The 14,994-nt window shown below is 41.4% G+C and overlaps 1 protein-coding gene across 1 annotated transcript in view; it reads right to left on the minus strand.

Moving 5' to 3' along the window:
* Window positions 1-14,884, minus strand: part of TSPAN13 (tetraspanin 13) — a 34,128-nt gene extending 19,244 nt beyond the window's left edge. The window contains exon 1 of the mRNA XM_029233390.1: window positions 14,560-14,884. Within this exon, the coding sequence (XP_029089223.1) occupies window positions 14,560-14,622 (63 nt within the window). The 5' untranslated portion in view covers window positions 14,623-14,884. The remainder of the gene's footprint in view (window positions 1-14,559) is intronic.
* Window positions 14,885-14,994: the final 110 nt, after the last annotated feature.

The raw sequence follows: 14,994 nt of genomic DNA on the forward strand, positions 1-14,994 counted from the left end.
CAATTCTGCTTCTAGGTTAATATCCAAGAAAAATGCCCATGTCCCCAGCCAGACATACATGTATCAGGATTTTACTGCAGCCTTGGTTGTAACAGTAAAAAATGTAAAACAACCTCAAACACCATGACTAGGGAATTCACAAACTCTGGTGTGATCACACAGTAGAATACAAGCGTTAATCTATTTCTATTAAATCTATAAATTCCAGACATAAAAATGAAACAAATTGTATAAATATTGATAAAACAGACCATTTACATAAGTTTTCAAACACAAAAACAACACTTTAGGACTTCCCTGGTGGCGCAGTGGTTGAGAGTCCACCTGCCGATGCAGGAGACACAGGTTCGTGCCCCGGTCCGGGAAGATCCCACATGCCGCGGAGCGGCTGGGCCCGTGAACCATGGCCGCTGAGCCTGCGCTCCGCAACGGGAGAGGCCACAACAGTGAGAGGCCCGCATACCGCAAAAAAAAAAAAAAAAAAAAAAAGAATTCACCTGCCAATGAAGGGGACACAGGTTTGAGCCCTGGTCCGGGAAGATCCCACATGCCACGGAGCAACTAAGCCCACAAGCCACAGCTACTGAGCCCACACGCTGCAACTACTGAAGCCCACGCGCCTAGAGCCCGTGCTCCACAACAAGAGAAGCCACCGCATGAGAAGCCCGAGCACAGCAAGGAAGAGTAGCCCCTGCTCTCGGCAACCAGAGAAAGCCCATGCGCAGCAACGAAGACCCAACGCAGCCAAAAATAAATTAATTATTTAAAAAAAAAAACCACTATATTTTCTCTGTGGTTGATTACCAGATCAAATTGTCATATATAAACATGCATAGAAATGACGTATGTTGATTTTAGGATAGTGAGTATGATACTTTTGGTGGGGATTGGGAAAGGGAACAGAGAGGGGCCCTTTATAACTTTGAACCTCTTAAGAAGAGACATAGCAAAACACTGGCATTTGTGAAACCAGGCTGTTGGGATCACATGAGTCCACCATATTACTTTCTGTGCATATAAAGCATTTCCAAGTTACAAGTAGCCTGAAAATGTAACAACCCTTTTCTTACTGGAACACCAATACTAAATTCTTCCGCTTTGCTTTCCTCTGTAAATCTGTCCAACTTGCCTCATCCAGCCTTTTTTCCCACAATTCCCCAAACATGGCTACTCGCATCAAGATATTCTCATTTGTCTCTCAAATATTTCACATTAATTCCCAACTGTGCATCTCCAGGTACTGCCCACATTCTCCCCTACAATTTGCACCCACTTAAGAAAAAGGAAAGTTTTCAAATGAAGGTGGTAGAGACCTGAAGACAGTAGGCAGTAATTCACTGATTCTCCACTTGTTTATAACAGAAAGTGAAGCTCTAGGTCTGTCATACTTGGGTAGACTCACGTATGCATCTTGACACCACCCTATCACCTCCTTCTGGTACCCGACTCCTAAATACACATTCTCATTTGTAATGTAGAAGAGAACATGATTTAACTGTCCAATCAAAAACAAATTTTGCATTTATTACCACAACAGAGAAACTGTCCAAACATAAACTTACTTAAGTGACTCAATTTTATGATAAACCCCCATAATATGTTTGGGTTTTTTTAAACATTTATTTATTTATGGCTGCATTGGGTCTTCATCGCTTCATGCGGGCTTTCTCTAGTTGCGGTGAGTGGGCGCTACTCTTCCTTGCAGTGCGCAGGCTGCTCATTGCAGTGGCTTCTCTTGTTGCGGAGCACGGGCTCTAGGCATGCGGGCTTCAGTAGTTTTGGCACAGGGGCTCAGTAGTTGTGGTTCGCGGGCTCTAGACCACAGGCTCAGAAGTCGTGGCGCACTGGCTTAGTTGCTCCGCGGCATGTGGGATCTTCCCGGACCAGGGCTCGATCCCGTGTCCCCTGCATTGGCAGGTGGATTCTTAACCACTGCACCACCAGGGAAGCCCTGTTCGGTTTTTTTAATAAAGCAAAATTGAAAACAACATAAATGTTTTTGGGTGTGACTGCTGTCTCTAACACACTGTAACAAAAATCCCCAAGTACTCATAATTAACTTTTTAAATTAGAAACAACACCTAAAGTTTTATGATATGCGTCTAATTAGATCTGATTATCAGTGTTTCTTTAACTTTTACTAAGGAGCCTTTTAAAGGTAATAATGAAGCAATTTATTTCTGAATAGTGGTAATTGTATGTTATGGTTGGTTTTTAATTTTGAAGAGAATGGGATTATGTGACGTCTTCCAAATGAGTGATATACAAATTATGGATTCCAATAAGATTCTAACTGTATAATTTAAAAGCCTGCTTGTAACTAGAACCTGGTAGACAAAGAAACTGCATGAATTTTTTGTGTAATAATAACAACAGTTTCCTTATGAGACCAATGGTAATAGAAAGTAAATTTAGACCTATGACAAATAGTTTCCTTCCTTTGGGAGACAGAAGGCTGATAAAAACAAATTATGGATCTGTTAACTTGTTGATAGCAATGTTATTTATGAACAGGAAGCACCAACCTTTCCTGTTCTCTCTTTAAAACAAAGAAAAGTGAACCATACAAAAAAGAGCTTTTAAAAGAGACAGTACAAAAGCTAAAATTTATGAAAAGCCACACCAAGGCAAGATTATAAAAGTGTCTACAACTGGTATTGCTTCCCCAAGCAAATCCTTAAAAAAGGAGGTGGTGGCAAAACCATTAGTGCGCACATGGATAGATTCTTTTTTTAAAAAAATTTATTTATTTTTATTTTTGCCTGCATCGGGTCTTAGTTGCGCGGGATCTTTCATTGTGGCGCCCTGGCTTCTCTCTAGTTGAGGCTCGTGGGCTCAGTAGTTGCAGTGCATGGGCTTAGTTGCCCCGTGCCATGAGGGATCTTAGTTCCCCGACCAGGGATCGAACCCACATCCCCTGCATTGGAAGGCGAATTCTTAACCACTGGACTGCCAGGGAAATCCCATAGATTCTGATGAAGGAGGGCACTAGCGGCACAAAGCTCTCCGGCCAGTGACCCTAACCGAGTCCCCTCATTTTATAGGTGATAAATCAGAGTAGCAAAATGACATACCCAATGACAGAGGCAGAACTGTGGCAACCTTTCTGTTTGGTGCATTTTTTTCTTCCTGTAGGACCATATCATAGTGCCTAGCAACATAGTTAAGTAATTTTTAACATCGAGATATAATAGTAAAGACAATATTATAATGCATAAGAAACTGTAGTTCTTGCTTTGTAGCCCGACTGATAATAGTTTTCATTAGCGTCTCCTTGACTTACTCCCTATGAGATCTGGTTGCACAGTCACGTATAAACGAACAATAAGGTCCTCACTCATACAACTTTGCTATTAGTTAACTACCAAATCCTTGCTTATTCATTTTGTGCTTATTTTTCTTTTACCCGACCTAGAAAATTTGTCACATATGCCAACATTCATACACAAGCACATAGTGCATTGCCTGGAGTAGGGGAGCAAGAAATCCTAGTCGGGATGCACAGTCTTTATCTCTGAGATCACTCTAGCAAATAAAATTATTTAAAACTAATAAACATGTATTTACGCACTTTTTGGATCAATTACACACAATGCCACTCCAGAAGAAAGAAAAGAAGTGTTGTGCATAATGTTCTTTACAATCTAGCTTAAGTAGGTGTTGAACCATTAAACCACTACAGTAGGCCTTTCAAATGATGGAGTTGCTAGAACATTCTAGAATTAGGAATAGAAGATTCAAATTCCTACTCAGAGGACAAATGATCTCTGTAGGGGACATACGGTGTTTTTACAACCCAGCACATACATTTCTTATAAAACCCATAATCACAGTGTTTCACTGGCCCCCTCTAACCACTGCCAGCAGCAATCATGGTTGCTCATCCTCCTACATACAGTGACTGGTTCATGGGTTGGGTCCATAAACCAACAGGGTTAATTAGTATGTCCCATATGATCATACAGGAATACTGAAAGAGAAAAAAAGGGTTCCCCTGGTATAGCAAGCCATAAGGACAATTAAAATTGATTCTGTCAGTGGCCATCTTGCACATGGAAAGTTCTGGCCTCAAAAAGAATCTATGCAGAGGCAAGCTGGGCTCAGAAGTGGATAGAAGGAACAAGAGAGTTCTGACCTTTTCTGAGCCCCTTGATCCAGCCATACTTGATGATCCAACTATTGAATCTCCCAATTATATCCTTCTAAGAGTCTGTGCTATCTTGCCAACACATTCTTTTAAGTTCATTTATAACTTATAAAGAATTCTGGTCAACGCAAGCTTCATCTTGCAAGTGTTTATCGTAACATTTTTAATACTTGCAAACTTGCAGTGACCCTGTCTACCTTCCCCACTGGGACCACCTTCCCCGCCTAGACTAACTCTAAATACTTCACTTTGTCAATGGGCTTTTACAAAACAGGAGCACTCCCTTTTAGCCTAAAAGACCTCCCTGAAACTTTTTACTCTAAGGACCAAACGAGAAGGGACTCAATGAGCCAGAGAAATGTCCTAGGCCATCTCCCTCCTGCAAACACCCTCCCCAGGCTTACCAAATTGAACTCCAGCCTCAATTTTACTGCTGAGCAGGTCGGTGGTTGCCTGCAAATTGGGAGCAAAGGTTATGTGCCAGGAGAGAGGGATTACAAAGGAGGATAAGGAAACTTTGGGGGTTGATATGTTCAAGGTCGTGAAAGCAATGATGGCTTCACAGGTGTATATATGTGTCACAACTTTATCAAATTTATACTTTAAATATGTGCAGCTTACGGTATGTCATTAATACTTCAATAGAACTAACACACACACACACACACACACACACACACACACACACACAGAGAGCTTTATGAGGAAAAGCATTTTACAGCGTTATCCTTCTTCCAGCAGGGAACAAATCCTAATGCCTAGGGTTGCAGATGTAATTGGGTGACAAAGAAGAAAGTCACATACCAAGGATGGTAGGGCAGGATAATTGGGACCTTGATAACATGCTTGCATTGTGCACCTTCTCTAGATTACCTACTTCAAGACATCTTGCTACATGAAAATAATAGAGCTTACTATTTGAAGCAGCAGTAGCTGGGTTTCTCTTACCAGCAGCTGGACTCTATTCCTAATATGGTAGTCTTTGATGGTCTTTAACTTAAAGCCAATAGATCAGGTGATTCCCATGCCGGCTATCTTTTGTTTCTAATCTCAGAATAAAGTCCAAATACCAGGCTGACAAATCCAAGAATGCGAAGGGCCTGGCTTACCTCTCAAGGTAACTCATTAGCCACTATTCCCCACCTCCAGTCATACTTTGAATTCTTCTAATGAGCCCTCTACACTTTGAGAGCCATACAGTCAAAGCACATGTTGACCTGATATTCCTAGCATGTGGCTAAGTGCCTGGTACAGAAGAGGTACTCAAAATACACTGCAGACGGAAAGAGCTCATGATCTTGTTCATTATGCTTTAGGGATAGGAAAATGCTTATTCCCTAACGTAATCAATATTTGGGGTGAAGAAATCCAGCCTCATGTGTTCCAGATTATTCTTTCTCTATATAACCTATAAAAGAGAGATTCATTCTTTCACCAAATATCCACCACATTGCAGAAACAACATGCAAAGAGAGACCTGAATCATTTCTAGAGCAGCTACACTTTTTGAGCATCCAAATTCTACCAGGGTAAGTGAATTGCTTTGAGGACGAAAGAGGAACGTAGAACTTTGAAAAAACTGGATGCGATTCTGCAGTTAAATCATTCAAAAATGTTTTGTCGGCACTAAAGCAAGAGAGAAGACGTGATGATAGTGGAGCGTAAGAAACTTAAAACAGTAATAAGATTTACAAGGACTATACCACCAAAATGTAATGCAGCACCCACCGATACATTAAAAACTAAGGCCCCAGACCATCTCCATGCTTCAACCGTCATAAGAGTAATTACACGTGACACTGAACTCTCCCTCTGAACTTCTGCCTAATGTGAACAATTGAAGAACAATTCAGTGATTATGAAGCATGTGTTTCTCTGATACCAAACATCTGGATGGAAATTTGAAAATTCTGTAAATAATCTGGATACTGCTAAATATCCAGACATTTAGTGTTGAAGCCAAGACCACAGTTCTTCGTCTCATTTTCATTCCTCAAGTGATACAAGGAAGGCTCATGTGCTGTTGTCACATATTTTTCTTCTCTATGTTCTCCTTGGTGCCAAGCAGATTGCTTTATGCTTACAAGGCACAGAATACATAATATATAATATCTGCTGGGAAGAAATTATATAAAGAGAATCAAAAGTAAGGCATCCTGACTTGCCATTTTCCAAGGATAACTGGTTTGAGGTAGCACTCACAGCTGCCAACAAAGTTTCAACCCCACCCTACGTCTTCCTTCTTCGGAGCAGTTTTGGGAGAGAAGAAGTGGAATTATGGGCGAAACAGCCCTGCACTGCCTCCTTCTTTCAATCAACTAAATGTCAACCATATGGCAATGCTGTGCTGGGCATTCAGGAAAGCCGGAGTGATTGGGACACGGTCCTTACTGTTGAGGAACATATAGTCTATCATATGACAAAATAAAAGGGTAATTGCTTTTTTCAGTGACTTCTTCATTGATCAACTTAAGAATCATAACTTAGTCCTCATCTTACTTAGCAGCATTTGACACAGATGTTCAACTCTGCCTCCTTAAAATGACGTGCATTTGGCTTCTAAGACACCCGCCTCTACCAGGTTTTCCTCCTACCTGACAGGCCATTGCTTCTCAGGCTCCTTGGCTGGTTCCTCCTTGTCTCCGAAAACTGTTATTATAAGAGTGTTCTGGGCTTCCCTGGTGGCGCAGTGGTTGAGTGTCCGCCTGCCGATGTAGGGGACACGGGTTCGTGCCCCGGTCCGGGAGGATCCCACATGCCGCAGAGCGGCTGGGTCCGTGAGCCGTGGCCGCTGAGCCTGCGCGTCCGGAGCCTGTGCTCCGCAACGGGAGAGGCCACAACAGTGAGAGGCCAACGTATCACAAAAAAAAAAAAAGAAAAGGAGTGTCCTTGGTTCAGTTCACAGATCACTGCCCTTCTCTACCTATCCTCACTAACTGGTTGATTTCATCTAGGAGCAATTCTAAATACCACTCTCTACATTGATGGCTCCCTGAATTTCAACCTCCAGCTATTCCTCTCCCCTGAACTCCACTGTTATTAGACTACCTGCCATCTGACATCTCCACTTGGGTATCTGATTGGCATCACATCTAATACTGAACCTCTTATGTTCCTTCCAAAGCCTGTTCCACCCAGTCTCCCCATTCCTGTTAATAGCAGATTCAGCAAGCCAGTTGTTTAGGCCATAAACCACAAGTAATCTGTGACTGGTCTCTCTCACACCCCATTCTCATCTATCAGGAAATTATGTTGGCACCACCTTCAAAATACACCCAAAATCTGACCATTTCTCTTACTTCCATTGCTATAATATTGGTCCAAACCTCCATCATCTTTGCTTAAATTACTGCAGTAGCCTTACAGGTGATCTCACTGTTTCTACTTTTGCCATCTATAATCTATTTTCAATTCAGGAGCCAGACAAACGTTTAAATGAAAATCAGGCCCAAAGCCACCAATGGCTCCCCATTTCCCTTGGTGTAAAAGTTCAATTCCTTCAATCTGGGTCCCAGAAACTCTCTGACTCATTTCCAACCACTCCACCCACAGCTTGCTCACTCTGTCCCAGCCACAGGCATCCTCTCTGTCCCTTGCATAAATCAGAAATACTCCTTCAGGATCTTCTCAAAGGCCGTTCCCTCCACTGACTTTTTCCAGATGTCTGTCCTTCATCTCTTTCAAGTTTTTGTTCCACTGCTATCTTACCGAGAAGGCTAATCCTGACCACCACACATAAAAATATGCCCTTATCCTCCCCTACCCCCCCCCACTGCCCCCCGGGCTTCAGCCTTCTTACTCCATTTTTCTCCATAGCATTTTACCTTCTAACATGATGTATAACTTATTTGCTTATTTGCTTATCATCTACCTTCCTCCCCAAACGTAAGATCCAGGAACGCAGGACCTTTTGGTTTGTTTCGCTCACTGCTGCTGTTGCTTAATTAATATTATTGGAATGAATAAAAGAAAAATTATTTGGGTTCGTCTTAACATTTATGTTAGACTAATAATAATAAATTAGACTAATAATATAAAGAACCCTATCCAACAATGATTCTAGTACAATTTTACGGAAAGCTGATTTGTTCACGGGAAAGGTTACAGGAAAACCTCAGATGCATAGGAGAGCTTGGCCAACAATGGGAGAGAAAAGAGAAAAGAGTATTTCAAGAAACATATTAGATTCTACAGTAGACAGATAAAAGCAATTCCTATTTATTATTTTTAACCCAACGCTAATTTTCATGTCTTAAAATATTTGGCTGCCTTCTAGATTTAATTTTGATCAAATTATCCTGTTTATGCAAGCTTTCATTAGGTATGTTTTACCTCTGGTGAAAAGGGAACAGCCAATTCTGCAAATTCCATTCAAGAAGTATTTAGAAAGTATAAGCTCTGTGCTAAAAAAAAAAAAAAATGCTACAAACCAAAGGATGCAACAAAGAGAAAGCTATGATCTCCGCCAATAAATGGTGGATAGTCTAGCTGGGGAAAAAGCAAACACAAAGCAATCTATAGTATGGAGCATTGGTATGGTTAATGGCAAAGACAGAGTAAAATAAAATCTTACAACACTGACTCTCAGCCCTCACTGTAATTTAGAATTAGCTAGGAAGATTTTAAAAAGGGTTTTTTTTAACCAAAAAATCACATGCCTCTCCCTCTCTCTGAATACTGATTGAATTAGTCTGGGGTGGCACTCAAGTAGTAAGATTGATTCCCAAGTGAAAATTTAAGGAAACAATTCTTTCTGCCTTAAGAAACGGGAGGCTTTATTTGAGTAGTTTTACAAAGACAGAACAAGGTATTATAGGTCAAGAGCAGAGGATCAGCAAAGACAGGCAACAAAGGGCAAAATGTCTGGGGAACCCTCTGTAGCTGAAATATATGAAGACATGCACACGGGAAGAGCGGATGGTGAAAGATCTTAAATGGCATGCTAAGGAATTCGGGTTTATTCTCTGAGAGTTTTCATCCACTATTACAAGTGCGTTATTCATTTTACAGTGATAAGATAATATGGAGGAACAATTCAGGTGAAATGTGATAAGAAGGAAGACGAACTAAACCTAGCCTGTCTTCACCAGTAATTCATATGTGTTTGAGGTGATGATGGCCCACTTTTAAACTACCTAAAACTGAATGCAAATTAAACCACTGAGATGTTCAAACCTCACTTTTCAAACGTAGGCTGAAATACAATTATTCCCCTAATAAATTTTCTTTCTTTCTAAAAGCCTCTTAATTATGTTGTTAAACTTTGTGAAAGAAAATGACCTCATTTCAAGTAAGAAATGACATAAATAGCACATTTCGGTAACTGTTTTAAAATCAAAAGTTGGGAAATTTCACAAACATATTTGGCACAAAGGCCGACTATGAACACCAGCTCAACAGCATCACATGAAAATTCCAGGTTCTGTAAACAGTGAATCATTTTTAAATTCAAAATCCAAGTAAATATTCAGCAAGCACTTAAATATTTTAAATTCATTCAGTAGTTTGAACAAGGGCTGAGAAATAACATAAGCCTAACCACATATTAAATAAGAATAATTTGAAAAATAATGATCAGAATTTTGAAAAATGTCAAATATAATAATTTGAAGGCAATTACAAAAGTAGATTTTTTTCTTTGGCTGAAGTATTAGTGTTTTTCATTTATTTTGGAGTAGAAACTGAACAAAATTATACTTTTCCAGCCCTCTAATGACCAGAATAGGACTTTTAAAAATGTACAGGAAAATCATTCCAAATTTATACTCACCATACCTCAGTCATTTTTTTCTTACAACTGAAAGATTAATATTACTGCTTTGAGGGTATGAACTCTTGCCCCCGTAGGGCCTGCTTGAGTTAACACCAGCCTGTAAGTGTTAGAAATCCCAGTAGCTTGAAAACCTTTCCATTGTAACTTACAGGTTTGTAATTCAGAAATTTAAAATAATTCAACTTTTTCCACGAAGCTGTAACAACTTGCTCTTTTTTCTATAGCACATCCAAAGCATTTATCCACATTCTCTCCTTTTATCCTAACAACTCCACGAGGGAAGAATGAAAAATATCATCACCAGTTTATAAATGAAAAAAGTGAAACTCAGATGGAGACGTTTGCCCAAGGTTAAATTCCAAGCAAGCTGTACAGCTGGTATTCAAATTTAGGTTTTCTTCCGAAACCCAGCTGTTCTTCTCTCCATAGACTGTACAGATATATATATATATATATATATATGTGTGTGTGTATATATATATATATATACATACATACATATATATATATTTATCTGCTATGTTTTACCTATTTTAAGACAACCTCAATTTCAGAGATACCTAAAACGCAAATAAACATATGTCTTAAAATGAATGTAAATTGGTATAATTTTTGACTGCATGGAGATTTTTTTCCCCAAAGCAACCCAAGATATAGAAAAAATATTGCAAAAAACCAACAGAAGCAAACTTAGATTTTAGAAGAATAAATATAGAATAAGAAGCAAAACTGAAGCTTCTGAAATGACCCTTATTTAAAGACCATGAGTTATATTCTGTTCCTTACGTTCTTAATTAAAACTATTCATACACACACACACACACACACACACATACATATAAACAGCAGTCGATTCCTAGAAGTGTTTTTTCTCTGTTTAAGAAGCACAAGGAGACATACTCAAAACGTTACATATTTTAATATAACACTTATTTCATACCTTCTAAAATTCCCCACAAATCACTAGGAATAATTAAAGTTATTTTTCACTTTTTTTCAAAATACTTTCAATCAAAATTATTTTAAAATAAACGATTAAAAATAAAATAGACCGTTTTCCCAAAGCAGTTTTCACTTGTGTTTATATCCTGAACAGTATCAAAAAGACCAAGCTATTTCCACACTTCCTCAATTCAATCATACCTTCTTCTCCAACCCACAAAGACCTACCCTAGTCCTAAATTTTGTGGCACCTAAAGTCAGTCCTTCCCTTATATAATATTAATTTTTCCACTCCATAAATCCCCACTAGATCCTGTCTTCACAGAGGAGGTACTTGCCTTTGTATGTGTTTATTATTTCCCACAGTTCTCAGCAGAATGCACACAGTAAGCAAATGTTTATTGACTGAAGAAAGCTCTTGAGATCATATGTAGAGAAGATAGTGAATGAAAAAGAGGCTTCATAAGGCATGTTGATTTCAAAGCCCAGTTTGGTTCACTGCTGTATTCCCAGACTGAGAACAGTGCCTTACACACAGTAGACACTCAATAAATATTTGTTGAGTGAAGAAACATTCAGTTTCTATAAATGTAGGAAGTTCTAGAGCAAGTCACTCTCTTTTGTTTAACATCATGAAAGTGCATAAAGAAACCATAGCTTCTCCCTTTCCTCCTGTATCTATAAACTGTTGATATTCACTACACTAACGTAAAGTTGTTCATTACTAGGGATTCTATTAATTAAAACAACCAAACCATAACCAACAACAAAAATCAGCCCCACCTTTGGCTAGTGATCAAAAATCCATGACAAGTTTGGGGGATGTTCCATCCAACCTATTTTAATGACATGCTTTCTGGACTGGTCATGAATTCTGCCCTAATCTCAAGGCCATAAGCAGGCCACCTGAGCATGTGGACAGTTAGGCTGCCCTAAGTACCTCAAGAAAATGCTTCAAGGCAAGAGTGATGACTCAAAGCAGACCATGGCCTTTACACCTGCCATGCCCATATGCAATCCTGGATTTACTAACACTTTTAGAAATAATCTCAGATCCAATCCCACAACTTTGAGCTTATTTCGGAGGCAGCGACCCAGGTGGGATTGGAACCTATAAAGGGTCCTCCTATTCATGCCTTAAAAAGAAATGTCTCCCAAGTCTTCAGCCTTAACCCTTCCCCCAACCACTTGACATTTCCCATCTTAAAATGTTGAGGTGAAACCAGGGAAGATACAGAATCTAAATAATAGCAATGGCACATTTTCATCATCTATTTAAGACCTGGTTCAATGTTTACCTTTCATTCATTTCCAGTTTAAACTGCTGAACTCATCTAAACTTGTTCACAATGTATAAGCAGTAGACAGTAATTCATTTTAAGAAATATCCTTTTTCTAAAAAGCCTTAGGGCTTCCCTGGTGGTGCAGTGGTTAAGAATCCGCCTGCCAACGCAGGGGACACGTGTTCGAGCCCTGGTCCCGAGCAACTAAGCCCGTGTGCCACAACGACTGAGCCTGCACTCTGGAGCCCGCGAGCCACAACTACTGAAGCCCGCACGCATAGAGCCCGTGCTCCGCAACAAGAGAAGCCACCGCAATGAGAAGCCGGCGCACCGCACAAAGAGTAGCCCCTGCTCGCCGCAACTAGAGAAAGCCCGCGGGCAGCAACGAAGACCAAACACAGCCAAAAATAAACAAATAAATAAATTTAAAAAAAAATAAAAAGGTTTAGATTTAAAAGGGCCAACCATCTTTACAATCCTGTGAATTTCCAATTAATTTTTACTACAGTGCTATTAAAATCAATAGAATACACTCTGAAGGTCAATAATTTAGAACAGATATAAAAGTCTTATATAATATGCTCCTTCAGAGTTACCTTTCTCTTTGCTTTCCTAATACACAAGAGATTCAAGCAGAAATGACATATCTCAAAAGCAACAGAACCAGATTTAAAAATAACTTGCCTTTAGAAAAAAATATATATACGGCATATTAATCTATATAGACCTCCTCAGTGACGTAAGTATGCAACGCAGACATTCTACTGTGTGTAAGCAGATACTATAAGGTTAAATGTCTGGCAAACAGGTAGCTAAATCATGAGGGGGAGGGGCAGAAGTCAGCATAAAATGGGGAATGTGAAGTTCTAAACAGGCCATTCATGCTAACAAAAGAAAATACCTGGAGAATTGGTCAGCTTTTACTTAATAAATAATCAATGTGATAGGCATGTTCAGGTGAGACAAAGGTGGATTCTCATCTGAAACTTGACATGGATCTCCGATTACAAGTACCTGAATCACCAGGTGGTCTAGAATTTTTCCCAAATCTAGGATTAGTGACATGTTGATTAGATTCCTACTAACTAGTCAGAAAGACATACTTTTTACAGGTTTATGTCTTGCTTTCAAAGCTTTGCAACCCTGTTCACATACAAGGGAACAGTAATGCTAAAAGGACCCAGCCTCTCCCTCCTTCTGGGGACCACAGGCAGACTCCGCACTCCAAGGATGTAACCTAAGCTTGCACAGATGGCCTAGCTCTCTGCTAATGCACAGGAGCTGGGTTTGTTTTCAGGGTGGGTGCTGCAAAACAAACCCAGGTGTATTTATAGACAGGAGCAAGACTATGATGGAGGGATGATGACAGAAGATGAAGTTTCTTCTGCATGGTGAAGAAGCCTGTGGAAAGATCTGGATCCCACAGCCTGGGTTCCACTTCTTGCCTCGCCAACTATCAACTATGTAAAGTTATTAAAGCCCTTTTCGGTCTATTATCTTACGTATAAAATTTAGACAATGCCCCTTGCCTCGGATGATTGTCAGAAAAAGGAAAGTGTATGTAAAATCTGGGACGTGGTAGGCCATTGGTAAACGGCAATCTACTCTCCCATCCTCCTGTTCACCCTGAATTGCCCCTCAAAAATTACAAACATACACTGCAGGGTTAAAACTAAAAAGCCCAAGCTGGTTGGCAGGGAAAGAAACAACCTGGGTGGAGGCTCGCTTATTTACTGGAGAATTTAGCTTAAAATGGATTTAGGAATGATAAGAGGGGAGATACATGGAAAAAGCATCATGTATAAGCAAAACTCCCCCCCCCCAACTCCCGCTCCCCGCAAAAAGACATTCCTTTATGTAAGCACGAAACAAACTTCGGAAGCTGCGGATATCCTGTGAACCTACAAGGTGGCCTCAATTAAAATCACAGGCGCACGTAGAGCTAAACACGACGCACACCATCCATATGCCGCCTTGTCAGTTTCAGATCACGCTATTTTTGCAAAACTGTCCTCAAACCCAAGGCGGCTCCCGCCTCCAAATCCGCCCCAGATGGATTTGGGAGCCAAGAGCGAGTTGCAGAAGGTATAAGGATGGGAAAGTGGAGAGGTCTGGTCAAATAACTGAAAAACAAGGCGGTGGGTGAGGGGGCGGGGTAGAGCAATGGGGAAGAGACGCGGCCAGTGAGCCAGAAAGACGGCGGCTTCACAATGAAAGGAAAAGACTGCGACAGTCGCCGGCTCCTGGTCCCCGGCGGGGACGGATGGCGAGGTCGGGCGGGGGAGGCCAGAGCGTGGGAAGACAGAAAGGGGGTGCGGGATGAAGTGAGAGTCATTGGCCAGACAGGGAAGTCACGGAGCACCCGAGCAGGTGCAAAGCCCCCAGGCGGGGAGGAACGGGCTCGGGATACTCACGGTGTAGAGTAGGTTGAGCGCGCACAGGCAGTTCTTGGAACACGCGAAGCCCCCGCAAACCATCTTGGAGCCTGAGGTTCCCGGCAACTGCAGGTAAAGTCTGGCTCCGGCGGAGCCTCCAGGCAGCCTCTTTGTCCTTGCCTTCGGGGCCTGGCCGAGGCGACGCAGCAGCGGAGACGCGGTGGGGGGCCCGGGGCTTGGGCAGTGGCTGCAGCGCGCGTCGCGCCCGCGGCGATTCCTACCCGCTCTGGAACCTGCGGCCGCAGCAGCTGAAGACAGAGTCGGAGCCCGAGCCCCGCCCAGACCCCCGCCTCGCCCCGCGCGCTGATTGGCCGCCGGCGGGGAACAAAGGTAGAAATATGCAAATAAATGCGCTCAGCTAGCTGGGATCCGGGAGGGGAGGGGAGGGCAGGGGAGGGGAGGGGAGGGGAGGGC

Source organism: Monodon monoceros, unplaced genomic scaffold (genome assembly GCF_005190385.1).
Source record: "Monodon monoceros isolate NGI ecotype Baffin Bay Population unplaced genomic scaffold, NGI_Narwhal_1 Super_Scaffold_2, whole genome shotgun sequence".
Lineage (NCBI taxonomy): Eukaryota > Metazoa > Chordata > Mammalia > Artiodactyla > Monodontidae > Monodon > Monodon monoceros.